Source organism: Malaclemys terrapin, chromosome 1 (genome assembly GCF_027887155.1).
Source record: "Malaclemys terrapin pileata isolate rMalTer1 chromosome 1, rMalTer1.hap1, whole genome shotgun sequence".
In the NCBI taxonomy this organism is placed as follows: domain Eukaryota; kingdom Metazoa; phylum Chordata; order Testudines; family Emydidae; genus Malaclemys; species Malaclemys terrapin.
In genome coordinates, this window is record NC_071505.1 from 216,566,362 (window position 1) to 216,584,816 (window position 18,455).

Genomic DNA, 18,455 nt, shown 5'->3' on the forward strand with positions numbered 1-18,455 from the left:
ATAAGATTCAAAACTGCAAGTTCTTTTTCACAAATATTGTTTAGATACTGCTTGCAGATTGCGGGGGCTATAGCTTTCTGAATATTTACCTTTCAGAAAAAGTGAGAACTTATAGCATGAGTGCCTCCTGTTTTCTGTTTTATAAAAAAAGTTATGTAGATGGTGCAGTAAAATGTATCTATTGTTCCCCCCCCATGCTGTGAAAACTGAACATCTTAAACAAATCTGTAAATGCTTTATTATTTAAATAGCACACATTATAAAACTAAGGAAATTCATAAACAAAAACTTTGTTAAACGTTAGGTAAGCTTGCTCTCATCAATAAACTAAACTATAAAAAATTAGGAAATACGAAGTTAAAGATTAAAAAGGATAAAAAGATTGCAAAGTCAAACACTCTCAAATTAGGAAATGCCAGAATAAAATGTTGCCCATGCTACCTAAATTAAATCCGCTTGGGTATATGCATTATTTATAATACAACCTTTAATTCCATGATCCCATATTACTTTTTACACAGGGACCTCTGGTTCATTCAGTGCAAAAGATGGATCTCATCTGGGGATAAATAAGGATTTTGTAACGAAGGAGGCTGTTGTCTGTAGGAAGCTGGAAGGTGGGTAGTGTATGAGGCAGGGGACTGCAGGAAGAGACAGGATGGTTTAATGGTTAGACCAGGTGAAGGCCTCTCTAGAGACTTGGATTCTATCCCAGCCTCTGCCACCAAGTTTCTGTGTGATATTGGACAAGTCATGTACAGTAACTCCTTTATTAACGTTGTAGTTATGTTCCTGAAAAATGCTACTTTAAGCAAAACGATGTTAAGCGAATCCAATTTCCGCATAAGAATTAATGTAAATAGGGTGGGTTAGGTTCCAGGGAAATTTTTTTTGCCAGACAAAAGACATACACATATATATATGTGTGTGTGTGTGTCTCTCTCTCTCTAGTTAGACTCTATATATAGTCTATATATATACACAGTATAAGTTTTAAACAATTTAATACTGTACACAGCAATGATGATTGTGAAGCTTGGTTTAGGTGGTGGAGTCAGAGGGTGGAAGAGGGTGGGATATTTCCCAGGGAATGCCTTACTGCTAAATGATGAACCAGCACTCGGCTGAACCCTCAAGGGTTAACACATTGTTGTTAATGTAGCCTCACACTCTACAAGGCAGCATGAATGGAGGGAGGGGAGACAGCATGAGCATGGCAGAGAGCGACAGAGACACACACCGTGTGTATGAGAGAGAGAGAGATGCACATTGCCCCTTTAAGTATGCTCACTCCATTCTGAGTACATTGCCTTTTTAAGTAGATCAGCAAGTTGAGAAGCAGCTGCTGCCAGCAAGCTCCCTCCGTCTTGAGTCCTGTCATGTCCCCCCCTCCAGTTCCATGGATGGCGTAAAGGAGTGGGGGGACGAGGGGGACACCCTGACATTAGCACCCCTTCCACCACCACCCCCTACTTGCACAGCAAGCAGGAGGCTCTCTGGAGCAGCTCCAAGGCAGAGGGCAGGAGCAGCACATGGCAGTGTGGGGAGGGACAGCTGAACTGCCGGCATTTGATAGCCTGCTGGGCGGCTGTTGCACAGGGAACTTAGGGGAGTGGGGAGCTGATGGGGGGCTGCCGGTCCACCCTGGTTCCAAGCACCCACCAGTTAGCTCCAACGGGCTGCTCTTTCTGCAAGCAGTGGACAAAGCAGGCAGCTGCCAAACAACTTTATAAGGGAGCATTGTGCAACTTTAAACGAGCATGTTCTCTAATTGATCAGCAATGAAACAATGTTAACCAGGACGACTTTAAGTGAGGAGTTACTGTATGCCAAATTTTTCACAGTCACTTCTGCTTGTAACTAAAGCCTATATTATAGTATATATGCATGGGGGGTTGAGGGGTAGGAATTAAGGTTGCAAGAGCAATATTCATTTTGGCATTTCCTGACTTGAAAGTACTTGATTTTGCAACCTTTTAATCCTTTTTAATCATTAATTTTGTATTCCTAATTTATTATGGATTAGTTTATTAATGAGAGCATCCTTAACTACTGTTAAATTAAGGGTGTGTGTGTGTGTATATATAAAATATTGTGTGTATATATAAAATATCGTGTGGCAAGGCACCCCTTCTGCTTTGCTGGGCTTAGCGCTCCCTCATCTGGCAGGGTCAGGGCCTGGAGTAAATCAGCCCCCACTCTGGAGCATGTCTGTCTTCCCTCTTCGGGGTTTGTTTCTCAGAGCTATCCTGGTAGGCCTCAGGGCAGGCCTGAGGAGTGCTCCTCTGCCAAACAAAGGGGAACACGTCTATAAAGCACCAAAACAAAAAGGGAATACCTTTCCGTGGCCCCCTCACTGGGGCAGATGTTGTCCTGTCACTGGCCCCGGGGTGTCAGTCCTTCTCCTAAACAGGCACTGAGTTTTGGGTGTCTCCTATATGGGGAGGAGCACAGTCTCTCACACTGGAGAAGCCAATCTTCCTGCTGCCTCCAGCCTTGCAGCCATCTCTCCAACCCTCTCTCACCAGGAGAGAGATGGGAGTGCAACTTGAAAGCTTGTCTCTCTTGCCAGCAGAAGTTGGTCCAATAAAAGATATTACTTCATCCGCCTTGTCTCTCTCAAACTCCCTTCCCTCATTTCCATCAACATTTTTAGTAAGGTTTCAGAGTAGGTTTTAGTAAGATGTTTCTTGACACTTCAGCTGTGGCATGCCTCTGCACAGCACCACTTTCCAGCCCCAGCCACAGAGAATATCACCCACGAGAGGCCAGGAAGAGGAGGGCGGAGAGAGGAGGAGGAGGGCAATAATACTTCTGGCTGCATGAAATAGGTACAATGGGTACAAATGTAGGGCAATGGCACTAAAAATTGGCATTATTTCCCACAGGCGGCAGTGATACTAGCTGATATCTCACACCTGAGGGTCACAGAGGCACAGCTGCTGCTGCCATCCTAAAGCTGCCTGCGCCCGTAGGCTGCTAATCTGTTCACTGCAGTGGGGCCAGCGGAACTCATTGTGGGAAAGTGTCCTACCGCATAGGAAGAAATAAGGCGGCCATTCCTAGAAACTTTTGGGAGAGGATTGCGGAGTATCTCTGTGAAAGGTTCATTGAGATCTCTCAGAAGGATACAAGGGTCTTCCCTATATAAATCAACAGGGTGCTCCATATGCCCTCCTTCCTCCTCCTAATCCTACAGGGGAATGAAAAGCAGATAACTCTAGCTCTGTTTGTTGTACTGCTACCTCCTCCTGTCTGAGTAAGACAGTTAAACGTTGAGACGTGTGCTTTTGGTAACTTGGGATGGGCCAGGTGCCACCATTGTTTTTAAACACTGTAAGGGGAAAAGCACTTACCCGAGGAGCATTCCCTGGATCGGGCTTGTCCGTGTTTGGCTGGCGGGACTAGCCAGACCGCAGCGGAGTCTCAAACTGGTCCTGGTTTGTGGCATAGCCAGATCCCCTTCCCCCCCGATATGTGTCCCTCTCCTCCTCCTCTTCACTTCTTACAGCAGGGGTCTGTGTCTTGGGCTCCACCAAGGGAGAATGGGGGCAGAGCAAGGGCAGATGCTTGGGCGGGAAAAGGCGGGGGGTGGGTGGACTGAGAGGGACGCACAAGCCAGCAGGGGGCCGGGGGATGAGGAAGGGCGCAGTGGGGGGGGCGAGCAGGGAGGGGGCGGGACATGGGCTAGATTGGGGGCAGAGCTTGGGAGGAGAGGGAGTGGAATGTGGGCGGGGCTGAAGGCACCCCAATGTGTCCTGATATTTTAGTGTTGTGATCTGGTCAGTCTATCCCTGCACGAGAGTAAAAGTTAACTACAAGCTCTAGTGACTGCACTACAGACAAACCATCTATAGATTCTCATCATTCTTTACAACAGCCCTTAAGGAGATCCTTGTTAGATCTGTTTATGCTGGTAATTTGCTAAGTAATATTGCCATCCAGTGGTTGAACTGGCCAGTTGCAATTATAGTTTTATTTCAACTGTGTATGCTTTTAAATGGAGGGTGAGGTACCAATACTGGCGAATTGAGGTAGAGTATGTAGTAGGCAAGAAACTAAACTAAGCCATACTAACATGGGGAGGAGGGAGGGAGGAAAGAAAGAAAGTAAATAAGCAATACCTTAAAAATATCTGCATGGTGGGTATTTAAACAGTGCTCTGTTAAGAAACCAGTGAGGTGGTCCTGCTGCCCTTTCAACTTTCAACAAAACATTCTTGATGAAAGTTGTTACTGTGGTCTTTTGGAAGGCAAAAAACTAACGAAAGGAAGGAATATGGTCCTGAATGAATAGAGATAAGAATTACCCTAGCTTTGCTGAGCCTTTGGTTCATCCAGGAGTGGGCAGGTGAGGTTCTGTGGCCTGCAATGTGCAGGAGATCAGACTAGATGATCATACTAGTCCCTTTGGACCTTCATGTCTATGAGTCTATCTTTGGAAAGTCAGACTGTGTTGAATTTTGGCAACAAGTATTAAATATTAAAGAGGAATGGCAGGGAAGTAGGCTCATTCATTAGAATAAATTGCAGTGATCAATATTTTAACTGTTACAATTAGTTTGAATTGGTTACTCTGTGTAGTTCTCACAGCATGGACTCACAGCTGAGCAGCTTGTGAAACAAATAGGATCGAGTGCAGTGCAGCCTGGCTTGGCAACAGGACTGAGTGTGCTGTTTACCTTTGCAATTGCCTGTGTGGTCCTCTGTATCTTGGGTCTCTGAGGTCTTTGTGAGATATGATAATACATGGCCTTAAAGTGTCAGGTCAACACAAATTGCACCACAATTTTAAATTGTGTTCACTTTGTAGTATCTTTGCATTGCTTTGTGTTATGTTTACCTGCTTTTCCTTTAACACCCCTGGTCTTGGTGAACATTTGTGTCACACATCTCATGGTACATCCATACAGTACAAACTCGATCACCACCATGAGATCGAGTTTGTACCGGATGGATGTTTTGTATATGTTGTGGGTTACTCAAGCCACGTTAGGATAAAGGGTTTTTGTCTTCCTATCCTGGCTGATCTGCATAAGAGACTAAGATTTTACCACAGCTTCTAGCTAACAAAGACAGTCTCTTAGCTCAAGTACTAGTGGTTCTATCTCAAGGTCTAGGGTTCAAGCCCAGCTTCACAACTACAAGAAAGGAGAGAGACAACATGGACCTCATCAGAAATAAGTCTCATAGACTCATAGACTTTAAGGTCAGAAGGGACCATTATGATCATCTAGTCTGACCTCCCGCATGACGCAGGCCACAAAAGCTGATCCACCCACTCCTGGAATAATTCTCTCCCTTGACTCAGCTGTCCTAAAAGTCACAGATTTATTTGTTGTCGTTTTTTATTGTGAGAAAAGTTACTATGAGCTAATAAGTGGGGTTGTTATTTGTATGCACTGCCCACTCATTGTTTGCCCTTTGTAAACTTGTGCATCTTGGGCACATCATTGAGGTTGCTCTTGTAAGTGGAGCGGGGAGTTGGGGTGGGGATGTGCCTCAAAGAAAGTTTCCTGGACACTTGGCTCTATGTTGGTTTATTTGCTCCAAATTGTAAATCAGACATTCTCATGGGATCATCTTAAACAGTAAAGTGATATGTTTTTCTCTTCAATTTGGAATCTCAAGTTAGCTGGATATAAAACAGAAGCAACAATATTTAGCAATAATCAGAAAATTGACTTTAAAATTAATAAATCTGCCCATCTCAGCTGAACAGTTTTTGTTATATTAAGATAAAATGAGTTATTTGACCTTGAATCACAGACAGAATAAGGTTTTTTTTTTCTCATGCAGAATTCAAACCAAGATAAGTAAATATTTTTGGCATGTGCCCTTTTAATCGAAAGTGACTGCAAGCCCAGACACTCTGTATTGCCTCTTCATATCAGAGATTTCGCTTGAAATCCAATAAACTTTACCTGTCTCAGTTTCAGTATCTGAATATAGTTCCATTTCCCGGTCCTTCGTTCTATTCAAATAAATTGGGGAGGGAGAAAGAAAAAGAAAGATATTTAGAAACTAACTATTTGAAAGGGGAAAAAAGTTCATAATTCTAACTGCTTCCCATGAGATGAGTACTTCCAGGTGCTTCAAGGCATACTCAAGCAAGGTAATGACAAACCTCTATCCGGTATCCCTTTCTACTACCCTTCCGTTACCTGCCATGGAGGAAGAAGTTAAATAACGAGTTCAGCATTAATTACAAATTTGTTATATTGGTTTGTTGTTCTATTTTAGAATTAAAAAGAGAGAATCTTTTTTAAAAAATTGTGTTTCCAGCAGTTTCAAAGGCACTTCCAGGAATTCACACTCAGCTCACAAAAATTAGCCACCAATAGCACTCCCTCAGCCAAAAGCTCTACCACAACAAGGGTGCATTCTGACTGGAGTAAAATGTAGATTAGGATAATCTACTAATTTTTTGTCTGCTGCCCACTTAATTTCTTTCTTAAAAGGAATTACCCAATTCTAGGGTCTAAATTCATCCCAGGGCAGGGCACATTAGACGTTTGCAGTTACAGAGCTCTTAAGCAGCCACATTTATAGATGGCAGCCTGAAACAAAAATGAAAGGTTTGGGGGTTTAAAAATTTGTTTCATCTCCTTCCAAAGACTAAGATTTATTGCATTCTCCTAGTTGGTACTGCAGGACTTGAGACAAGCTTTTTCAAATCCTGATGGTCCTGGGAAAATTAGGCTAGTTGATAATTTGCCCCACCAGCAAAGACTTGTGCCAGAAGGCAAATACTTAACATGATAAATGGTGCAGCTTCCACAGGTAGAGGCTTATGCACTAAATATCTGAGTCTGACAGTTTTCTCATTTGCATTTATAAATTTCCTAATACCAATGAAATACTCCAAACAGAAAATTACTAGAAATATTGAGGTCTCTGGATGTTTAAAGTCATTCATCATTGTGATTTAATACCAATGAGACCATACTGTTATTACCTAAACATACTCCTGGGGGAATTCTGCACCAAAACATTAAAAATTCTGCAGCAAAAAACCGAAAAGTTCTGCACACAATATTTCAAAATTCTGCATATTTTATTCACCAAAATAACAATATAATCACACCAGTTTCAATTATTTTTGGTCATTTATTTCAAAATACCTTTCAGCAAGTATGTCAGTAACAATACAGACAACAAAAAAGATTTAGGAAATGTTTTTTGACAAATAGATTCCTTACTAGGCATATTAATACAGAACTCTGAGTAATAATTTACTTAAACTACAATACAGAACCATATTTCCCCCATCCCTCAGAAGCAGTGCAAAGGCTTGGGGGAGCCAGGGGTAATGGAGGAGCTGAAAGAGAGGGAAGTAAATTGCAGGGAAGGAGCCTGGGTGTGAACTTGAAGTGATGTTGGGTATGAGTGGGAAAAGTATGGAACAGGTTTTTTTGGGTGGCAGGGAGGGATTGTTAGGGAACTTCCGCCATACAGACCTTGGCTGACCCCTAGCCTTTCCCATTCAGTCAGGCACATCTGTCCCTGTCGCCATGTCTTCCTGCATCCCATGTGTCCTTGCACCCCCTGTCCACATGTCCCTCCATCCCCACTCAGACACCCACTCCCCCATCCCCATGTGTCTCTGTGCCGCCACCCAGCCACTCTGCTGTCCCTGTGTGGCTCTGTACCCCTGTCTCCATGTGTCTCTGTGCCCCCCTCAGCCACCTTCTGTCCCTATGTGTCCCTGTATCCCCCATCCCCGCGTGTCTCTGTGCCCCCTCTCAGCCACCCTCTGTCCTTATGTAGCTCTGTACTCCCTCCCCCATAACCATGTGGCCCTGCACCTCCCTCCCCCCTGTGAACTGTGTCTCCACTCCCATTCAGCCCCTAACCCAGTCTGTCCTCCCCCACTAGCCCTTATGAGCCCCTGTCTGATCTCCCCATCACCCCATTCTGTCTGTCTCCCCATAGCCCCTATCTCCTGGCCTGACAGGTGCTGCAAAGAAGGCAGCCTCTTTCTCTTCCCTAGCTGGTCGGGAGCTACTGCTTGTGTCTTATCACCACAGTGCCCTCTGGTGGGCAAAAGGCGGAACTGCAGAAGTTATTTTCTGCTGGGAACTGCTGCTGTTCTTGCACCACAGCATCCTCTGATGGGCAAAAGGCAGAACTGCAGTAACATTTCGGCAGAAGTTCTTTTCTGCGCAAAAATTTAAAAATATGCATGGCTCATTAATTATGTGCACGCAGTAGTGCAGAATTCCCCCAGGAGTAGGATTTACTACAGTGATGGAAAAAACCTTTCCAATGCTGTAGTGTCTACAGCACTGCAGTGGCGTAGTTGTAGCATTGTAGTATAGACATTCCCAAAGTAATGGAACAAATAAGCATTGATGGTTGTCTCAAATAGTCTCCAAAGGAGTAGACAGCAGTAGAGGTTATCTAAGTGGAAAGGAGGGTCCAGGTTGAGGTCCAATGTGAGGAATTAATTTATAAATACCTCTTTTCCTCACCCAACCACACAGAGCATTAGTAGTCAGAGCCCTTTTCAGTTCACCTGGTACCCTAGAGTTCAAGCAGTAGAGGATTAGTTTATAATGTGCCTATCAAAGAATAACTAAGTAAGTACAAAAATAAAAATAACGTGACCACACATAATAGACTGTTTCCCGGTTTAGACCACCACTCCTCTGACAGAAAATCTCCTGCTAATTAGAAACAAGATTAAATAGCTGCATCATATATTTTTTCTTAAAGGTCACCTAACTCAGACTTAAGTAGATTTTAAGTAGATGAGCGTTCCAGGGACTGAACCATCTATGAACAATGTGCTGCTGCCCACCGTGAAAATTTAACTACGGAACCAGTGAGAAAGAACATTCGAGATAGAATAACAGAAGCGTGGGGCTGGAAGGAACCTTGAGAAGTCATCAAGTCCTGCCCACTGTGCTGAGGCAGGACCAAGTAAATTTAGACCATCCCTGACAGGTGTTTGTCCAACCTGTTCTTAAAAAAACCCCAATCATGGGATTCCAAGCCTCCCTTGGAAGCCTATTCCAGTGCTTAACTGCCCTTATAGTTAGAATTTATTTTCCTAATAACTAACCTAAATCTCCCTCGCTGTAAATTAAGCCATTACTTCTTGTCCTGCTGTATGTGAAACAATTGATCATCGTCCTCTTTGTAACAGCCCCCAACATATTTGAAGACTGCTATCAGGTCCCCTCTCAGTCTTCTTTTCTCAAAACTAACAATTCCCAGTTTTTTTTTTAACCTTTCATCATTGGTCAGGTTTTCTAAACCTTTTGCCATTTTTGTTGTTCTCTTCTGGACTCTCTCCAGTTTGTTCACATCTTTCCTAAAGTTTGGCACTCAGAATTGGACACAGTACTCCATGTGAGGCCTCATCAGTGCTGAGTAGAATGGGACAATTACCTCCCATGTTTTACTATGCCACTCCTGTTAATACACCCCAGAATGTTATTAACCTTTTTTGCATCTATATCACATTGTTAACTCCTTCATTTGTGATCCACTATGACCCATAGCTCCTTTTCAGCAATACTACTTCAAAGCCAGTTATTCCGCATTTTGTAGTTGTGCATTTGATTTTTCCTTCCTAAGTGAAGTATTTTGTAGTCGTCTCTATTGAATTTCATCTTGTTGACTTCAGACCAATTCTCTAATTTGTCTAGGTCTTGCTGAATTCTAGTCCTACCCTTCAAAGTGCTTGCAACCCCTCCCAGCTTGGTGTTCTTTGCAAATTGTATAAGCATACTCACCATTCTATTGTCCAAGTCATTAAAATATTGAATAGTAGCAGTCCCAGGACTGACCCCTCTTGGCACCCCACTAGATATGCCCTGCCAGTTTGACAGCAAACCATTGATAACTACTCTTTGAGTATGGTCTTTCAACCAGTTATACACCCACCTTATAGTAATTGCATCTAGACCATGGTTCCCTAGTTGGTTTATGAGAATGTCATGTGGGACTGCATCAAAAGCCTTACTAAAATAAAGATATATCATGTCTACTGCTTCCTTCCTATCCAGTAGGCCAGTAACCCGGTCAAAGAAGGAAATTAGGGTGAGGTTTGGCATGACTTGTTCATGACAAATACATGCTGGCTATTTCTTATAATCCTGTTATCCTCTAGATGCTTAAAAATAGATTGTTTAATAATCGTGTTCCCATATTTTTCCAGTTCAAAGTTAGGCTGATTGGTCTGTAATTCCTGTGTCCTCTTTGTTCCCCCTTTTAAAGATAGATACTATGTTTGCCCTTCTCCAGTCCTCTGGGACCTCACCCATCCTCCATGAGTTGTCAAAGACAATTGCTAAGGGTTCTGAGATTGTTTCAGCTAGTTCCTTAAGTACCCTAGAATGAATTACAGCAGGCTGTGATGACATATCTAAATATACTTTAATCTGTTCTTTCACTATTTTGGCTTGTGTTCCTTCCCCCCACCCATTTTGTTAATATTAATGGTGTTGTGTATCTGATCACCATTAACCTTTTTAGTGAATAATGTAGCAAAGTAAGCATTAAACACGTTAACCTTCTTGATTATAAGCTCCTTCCCTGCTAAGTAGAGGACCTACACTTTCCTTCATCTTTCTCTTGCTCCCAATGTATTTATAGAACAACTTTTTATTGCCTTTTATGCCCTTTGCTAGATATAACTCATGTTGTGCCTTAGCTTTTCTGATTTCGTCTCTGCATAACCATAACTGCTGTAGTGGGGCATGGGAAAAGATGTGGTTTCATAGAGTGGCTATTTTTAGTGCTTTAGAGATACTCATCAGCACTTTGCTTTCCACATGGAGGCAAAAATAGAAGTTCACATCCCAGACCAAAATTGTAACATGTTCCAACTGAAGTTTCCCATTTCGTAAATAGGAAGCCACATTATGGGCTAGTTGATACTTTGGCTTCTTCTTCAGGACCAGCCCCAAGTTCTGTAATCTCATGTGGAAGTGACTAAGGGGTGGATAAGTATAGGGAGAGGCCCAGATTAGAGTGGCAAAGTCACAGAATTCAAGAATTAGGCATAGTCTCAACAAAGGAGGAAGTTGCCATCTCTCTCATTTTCTCCAGAGGCTTCCATCTACCTGCCGGCATTACTTTCAGGATATTTTGAATGAATGTTCATGGAAGATCCTATCTTGGCCAGGTAGTGGGAAGGCAAAGAGATTATAAAGTTTAGATTTGAAGTGGGGAATAAAAAGTACAGATGAGTATAATCATCAGCATACAGGTAACAATAGATGAAAACCTCTCAGACCTAATTTTTAAAATAGGAGCCTAAAGTTGACTTTGTAGAATGCTATTTGAGTGCTCAGCACGTTTGAAATTCAAGCAGGTGACTAAATATGGATTTAGGAGCTTACAATTTTAACAACCTTGACCCTCATGATCTTCTTCAGTAACCTGAAATACACATTAAACAGCAAAAACATGGAACCCACACAATCCTATTGGGAGTAATCATTAGTGAGAATGAATGACTGTTCATCACCACCACCCCATGTCATCTACAAGAACCAGTATGCCACCCTTCCTATGTTCTATAGGCAAGCAAGCAACTCCCCATTGGAGTTTTGCCTTTGACTTCAGTCAGTATTTCACCCTGTGTGTTTTGTACATTCTGTTTCTGATGTTATATGTTTTGATTATGTAACTGTGGCCAGTGTTTCAAGTGTGTATTGCAAATAAAATGGTAAGTTTTAATGGTAAAATGGTAATTATACTTCAGAAAAGTATAATTGATTTAAAAATATGTGGACTGGAGTAGTGATACTTTGGCTGAAGAAGCTGCATAATCCCCACATTCATGTTATTTGGGAAGTAATTACTGGGTTTGTAATCTTAAACCAATTTGATCACAGCTTTTATTCATGGTACTTTACAACAAGAATATAGATCATGAATAACATTTGAAAGATATGAGGTTATGCAGAGATAATTGCACATCTGAATTACATTGGCACAGTGCCCCAAGCACCTTCCACCATCCCTACTGAATTGTATAGCTTCACGTTATGAAATGCATTATTGCTCTCATAGAATGTTTTTATTGCTCCAGAAGGGCAAACTAAAGTTCATAAAATGCAGCTCCTGATTACCACTCTGTGTGACTATTTTTTATTTTCTGAACCCTTCTTGGCCAGTCTCATTCCTTGGTGTGTTTTTACGTATATGGATACATACATTTGTATCTCTACCAATTTGAGAGGTTTTATCACTGTGATAGGGATTTCCCATAGATATAATGGCTAGTACCAGCAAAACCAGGCAAATGGCAAAATTTTAACTGTATCATTCCTTGCAACTAATCTCACTCATCACAAAAAAGATATTCAATTGAATAGCATGTTCAGGTTACAGAGGCTACCAGAAATAATGGTATGTTTTGTGCAGCAGCATCAGAATACTGTTCCTGCTGTAGGAAAAATGCAGTGTCAGCTGCTTCTGGTTCTTCAGGTGACAGTCAGCATTAGAGAGTAGAATTCATTGTGTTAATGGGAAGCTAAGAGTTATCTTAAAGTACTTCTTTCAGGGGTCGTGCTGCAACAGGGAAAGTGATGATATCGTCCCAAGTTCTGCCCACAAACCAAGCTCCACCCATTCATGATAGGTATACAAGATGCCGGTCACAGTAGATTGTGCAGAACTTCATATTCCTTCTTCATAATGTTTTTCTGTTATCTGTAGCAAAACTGTTAACAAAGTTGATATTATTTAGGATTCAGAATCACCACCCCATTAATATGACTAGGGCAGTTCACACCTCGCAGCTAATGTGTCAGGATGCCTACAGACTCAGGAAGTCAGGGCTACCTCAGGGTTTGTCTAGTTCACATTCCAAAGGTAATTTTTGAAATCAAGGGCATGTCTACATTTCAAAATCTTATTGTAATCAAACATGTTTGGGAAGAGTTGAGTTAACTTAAATGACAATGCATACGACTGACCGGTCAGCGTAGACCAGGGCACATCATGTTCAGCATCATGTGAGCTAGCTGTGATCAAACTATGGTTCCAAAGCATTACACGTTTAAAGTGTGGTACATAAGATCGAAGAATTGAAGTGATATTATGACACCTTTCTTGCCCCCAAAATGTCTTGCTCTCATTGATGGTATCCTAATGTGGGTTGCATATATCATCATCATCATCATGGGAAATCCCAGAAGGATGTAGACTCCTTGCAGATTGAGTGCCACCTGAATCAGTCTTTATCTCGGTCCTTGAGGTGGTCTGGTTGGATATTCGGTTTATGTCCATCATTGCAATCTGATAACACTACCAAAGCTTTTGGCAACCATGTGTTTGCCAACTATGAAGCAGCGTTCTTTGGTAAACATGAAATTCATTGGTCTTCCATCCTAATAATATGTATGAGTCTATGAAATATTGTAAATATAATAAAGTTAATATTTTAATATCACATGGACTTCTATATAATCTTTTTCTCAAATAAATAAAAAAATCATGAAACACTACTTCAATATTTTCTCTCGCAAGGTCATTGACATGCCTGAACACAATCCTGGAGATATGGGAGGAACAATGAGACTGGGAAAAAGGAAGACTGTTTTCAAAACAGAAGACTCTGTCCTAAGTAAGTTACTTCTTGCCTGTTTCATTTTCTCTCATGATAAAAATGCCATCTGTCTCATATTTAAAGGCCTAAATGAATTGTGCCAAACATGTTCTTGTGGTTGCATTCATTGCCTCTCCTTACACACCATGCAGTCCACATTTAAAATGTTTCCTACCCTGAAAAGCAACTACACAAATAGCATTTTTTATTCATCTGATTAGTTCCTGGGGTGAATCTTTTTATTATCTATAAACAACGTCTACTAAAGATAAATTAACAGCCCTCTCTTCCCTCTCTCCCTGTTTGAAGTGCATGCCAATGAATCACCCAGAGAGGCACTGGAGGGGGAAATACACAGCTTCATTCTCTCTCTGTCCCACTTTCGCTTCTCTCCTCCAAGCACCAGATAAAATGGTCACTGTGAGGGGAACTGGCACAGACTGGTGACTCTGCAGGCAACAGTGGGAGGACAGGAAGCTCAGTACACCAGGCTGGCTTCAGCATGTTAGGTCCCCAACAGTGCTCCTCTCTCCAGATGGATGGGTTACCTTAGATGCCCCCACGTTGCCAGATTCTTTACAAGGGCACAAGCATTTCTCGTTGTACAGAACAGGCTGCTGTTGCTGCCTCTCTCTTTTTTGATGACACACCAGTACACCCAGCAGGAGCCAGGACTTCCAGCAAGAAAAGTGGGTGGGTCAGTCAAGAAGGACATAAAGCTGCCCTGTATAAAATATTGCAGTTTTATTTTTTAAATTAAGTGCGGTTATTTATGCAGTGTGATCCTCAGTTTTTCAGAATGTGACATTGGTGGTTCAAGCCACTTTTTAAACTATGGACTGTGATGATCGTCCTTGCCTCTTGTGGTAATAACCCTCTCTATTTTTGTGTTCAGCTTACAAGAAGCACAAAGAGAGGAAAACAAATATTGAGCCTAAATCTACCCTCTGATGCTCACATGCAGCTCCCACTGGAGTGGTGAATGAAATTCTATGGGTAGAGCTTGAGACATATTGAACAGAGATATTTGTCAGATATACTCCTGCCCAGAGGGTGTGCCAGAAAAAAGGTCACATGGGAACGTTTGTGTCATTATTCCCATAAAATAAACATTAGTAATTCATAAATTCAATGTAATCCATTGTTGCCCATCATGGAATAATAGTCCATTTTTATTCTAATCAATTTTCTATTTTTTTCACCATCAAGATCCCTGGCATTAGGGTTCTTTGAGCTCCAGTAATGCTTAGCAAATATTATTTGTCCAGCCTGGCATGTCACAGCAAATGCCAAACCCACTATTTTTACTGCCTTGGAAGCTGAAGCACACTTGGATGATATGATACACGAATGATAGCCAGTGTGCTTCACATTCATTCCCAATGCTCTGAGTGTGGATTTAATCCAGTCATGTTCATTCTAGCCAGAATTCTAGGGCAAACAGACACTGCTTACTTTCTCTCATCTGATATGTTCCTTCTGATTAACTTAAAGGATGCCTGTCTGCATGAACTTCCACAGTCCACTGCTAGAGGACTCAGCCAAAGCCGCCTCCTTTCTTACTTTTACATATGAGGTGAAAAAATAGAGGAAGTGAATAAATGCCCAAACTACATTGGGAATTCGGATTCTTGTCTAAGTGCTTCATTCCATTTAGTAGACAGGAACTTCAGCTATCTCTTAATGTGTCCATCACAAAAAAGAAATTACCCATTAAGTAACTAATGGAGACCATTTGTTTTAGAATGATAAATATTCTATGCTATGAGTGACATTCCATTCAGACAATATAGAAAAATACTTCATTTTTTCCCCCAAATAATTTTGTACCCAAATACATTACAAAGTCCCCAATAATACACCTGAGATTACTTGTTGATAGAGTGGGATTAGTCAGGAACAAAAGAATGCTACAAAATAGAAATCTTTATTTATGATAAGTAGTTCAGATACCCTTTATTTCTGGAGATGCATTTTTGGCCCAAGCAGATGTTACAAAGAGTCATTTTATATTGCCCCTTGAAGCCATCCCTTTAATGAAACCTTCCTGAGCTGAATGTGCTTACTGAAGTGTAACATTTTCTCCTCTATTTTAGAAAATATTTAAAAATATACATCAGTGCAAGACACTGGCTTGTAATTAAGCTATAACTGAGTGTCTGGGTTTTTTTCTGGGAACCTGTGACGGGGTGGACTAGGCCCAGAGGCTCCGTGTTTGAGGCTTTGGGGTCCTACCACACTCCGTCCCAGAGAGGAGCAAATGAGAAGTCCTCCAAGCATCCTAGAATGGCTGTAGAGGAAGCAGCCAATCCAAAGGGCTGCAGGAGGGCCATATAAAAAGGAGCTGCAGAGCCAGAGGCAATCAGTTGCTGCCTGGATCTGGAAGAGAGAAGCCTGTGTTCCTGGATGGCTAAAAGAACATCAGGACTATGGACAGCTCAGTGTGGGCAGGGACCAAGAGAGCTAAGAAGTAGCTCCTGGCTGACTGCTGGGACAGAGTAAGGACTGAGCCTGGGGAGGGCTGCAGGACGACACTGTCTCTAGGGCGGAAGCCCTGGGGTATGGAGGCCCAGGAGAAGGTAAAGACTGTATGCCCCAGAAGGGTTTTGTTCTGTTGCACCTACAGACAGTGTGTGTGACTTGACCGGAGAGCTGAGTGAGTCACTGAAGACCCACCGAAGAAACCATGCTCCTGAAAAGCGGGTGCTGACCCCATTACAGAACCAGATATAGTTGAATTAAGATTTTGAGAGAATTCACCTTTCTGCCCTGCCCTGCCCTATAAACTTCCAGTACAGCTGAAGAAGTCAGAATATCATTTGTAAACTCCTGGAAATCCATCTTCTCCAGGTGATCACTCACTATTCAGTGGATTAGTGAGTTTCCATGTGCTACCAGCTATATAAGAGTGATGGCAATACCTTAATCTTAAATTAAAAGACAGTACTTTACGTCACAAAGACTGTTTCACTTGTTTTAATATGAATTTAAGCAATCCGGCATTGTTTTCCTTCGCTTGCCTGTTTTTAAATACTGATGATGAAATTTCTAGAAAACAACTTAACATAAGAACTCATATGACAATCAAATGAAAACAGTATTTTCTATAAAGTCTTTAACCATAAAGACAAAAACTCAAAAAAGAAATTGAGCCTCTTGGCCTGACTCTAACCTTAGCATGGGGGCTTCTCGTGGGCTATGGTTAGGGCTGGGGCCAGCGGGAGGTCCCTGGGCTAAGGTTGGGGCTGGCAGAAAGTTAGGATTTGGGCTGGCTGGATTGGTGTCCCTGGGTTGGGGTTGGCGCCAGTGCTAGCAGAAGCCTTTAGTATAGGATGAGGGTTGGAGCCAGCAGGCGACCCTGGGGAAGGATTAGGGTTGGGATTGGCGGAGGTTCCAGGACTAGGGTTAGGGTCGGGGGCCAGCAGAAGCCAACAGGCTAAGGATAAAGTTGGGATTTGCAGAGGCTGTGGCCAACAGAGGTTAGAGCTATGGTTGGGGCCACCGTGCAGCCCCCAGGTTAGAGTTCTGGTAGATAGCCCTAGGCTAGTGTCAGGATTTGGGGCGGCAGGCAGCCTTATGCTAGGGTTTGGGTTGAGACTAAGAGAGGCCTTCAGGTAGAAGTTAGAGTTCAGATCAGTGGAGGACTTCAGGCGGGCAGACAGCCCTGGGCTAGGGTTGGGGCTGGCAGATGCCCTGAGTCCAGGGTTAGGATTTTGCCCAGCAGAGGCATTTGGGCTACGGATAGATCTGGGATTGGCAGGCAGCCCTGAGATACTGGTATGGTTGGAAAGGGCAGTGGGTTTTCAGCTAGGATTGGTATTGGGGCCAGCAAGGGTGTCTATACTGCAGCTAGGAGTGAGACTACCAGCTCGGGTAGACAGACTTACGCTACTGGAACTTGAGCTAGCATGCTAAAGTAGCAGTATGGATGTTGAAGTTCTGGTGGAGACTCGGACTAGCCACCTGAGCTGAGACCTAGGGGGTAGGTGATCTTAAGAGCCCAAGCTGACACCCGAGCTGCAATGTCTGCACTGCTATTTTTAGTGCACTAACTTGAGCCTCACTAGTGTGAATCTGTCTACCTGGGCTGGGAGGCCCTCTCCCCACTGCAGTGTAGACATAGGCCAGTAGGCCCTGGGTTTGGGTTAGGTGCTAACTATGACCCTAGCCCTGGTCAATCACCTGACTCCAAACTTAACCCCAGCCCAGAAGCTCTGCGAGTCCTATTTGCAGCACTATCATGAGAGCTTCTCCTGATCTGACTGCTAACCCTAGCCTGGAGCCATATGCTGGCCCCAACCTTAAAACCAGCACTGGGCAACCTGCAACACTGAAACCAAATCTTAGCCCAGAAACCCTTGCTAGCCCCAACCTGGGGCCCCCTCCTGGTATGAACCATAATCTGAGTTGCAGGACACCTGTTGGCCCCAACCATAGCCACATAAATTTAGCCTAGAATTTCTTGCCAACCCAAATCCTATCTGTAGCACAGGGCTGCTTCCTGGTCCAAAGTTTAACACTAGCCTGGGATTGCCTGTTGGCCACAGCCCTAATCTTAGTACTGAAGCCTCTGCTAACCCTAACCTTAGTCAGGAGGCCTTCGCCTGGCCCCAACCCTAATCAAAGTCCAAAAGCTAACCCCAACCTGGAGCCCTCTGCTAGCCCTCTTAGCCCTAATCCAGAACCCTCGGGCAGCTCTAACTGTAACCCAAGCCTAGCATGCTCTTCCAGCCCAACCTTTACCACAAGGGCACCTGCTAGCCCCATCCTTAACCCTACCCAAGGGCCATCTGCCAGCCTCAAGCATAACCCTTAGCCCAGAGCCACCTGCCAGCCCCAGTGTCAACCTAGCCTGGGGCTCACTGATAACCCCAAACCTGTTTGGC

General features: G+C 43.1%; 1 protein-coding gene across 2 annotated transcripts in view; it reads left to right on the top strand.

Annotated features, from left to right (window-relative positions):
* CTPS2 (CTP synthase 2) overlaps positions 1 to 18,455 on the top strand; it is a 132,646-nt gene that overhangs the window by 83,760 nt on the left and 30,431 nt on the right. For both annotated transcript variants that reach the window (XM_054007047.1, XM_054007041.1), the window contains one exon: positions 13,491 to 13,587. In XM_054007047.1, the coding sequence (XP_053863022.1) occupies positions 13,491 to 13,587 (97 nt within the window). The remainder of the gene's footprint in view (positions 1 to 13,490; positions 13,588 to 18,455) is intronic.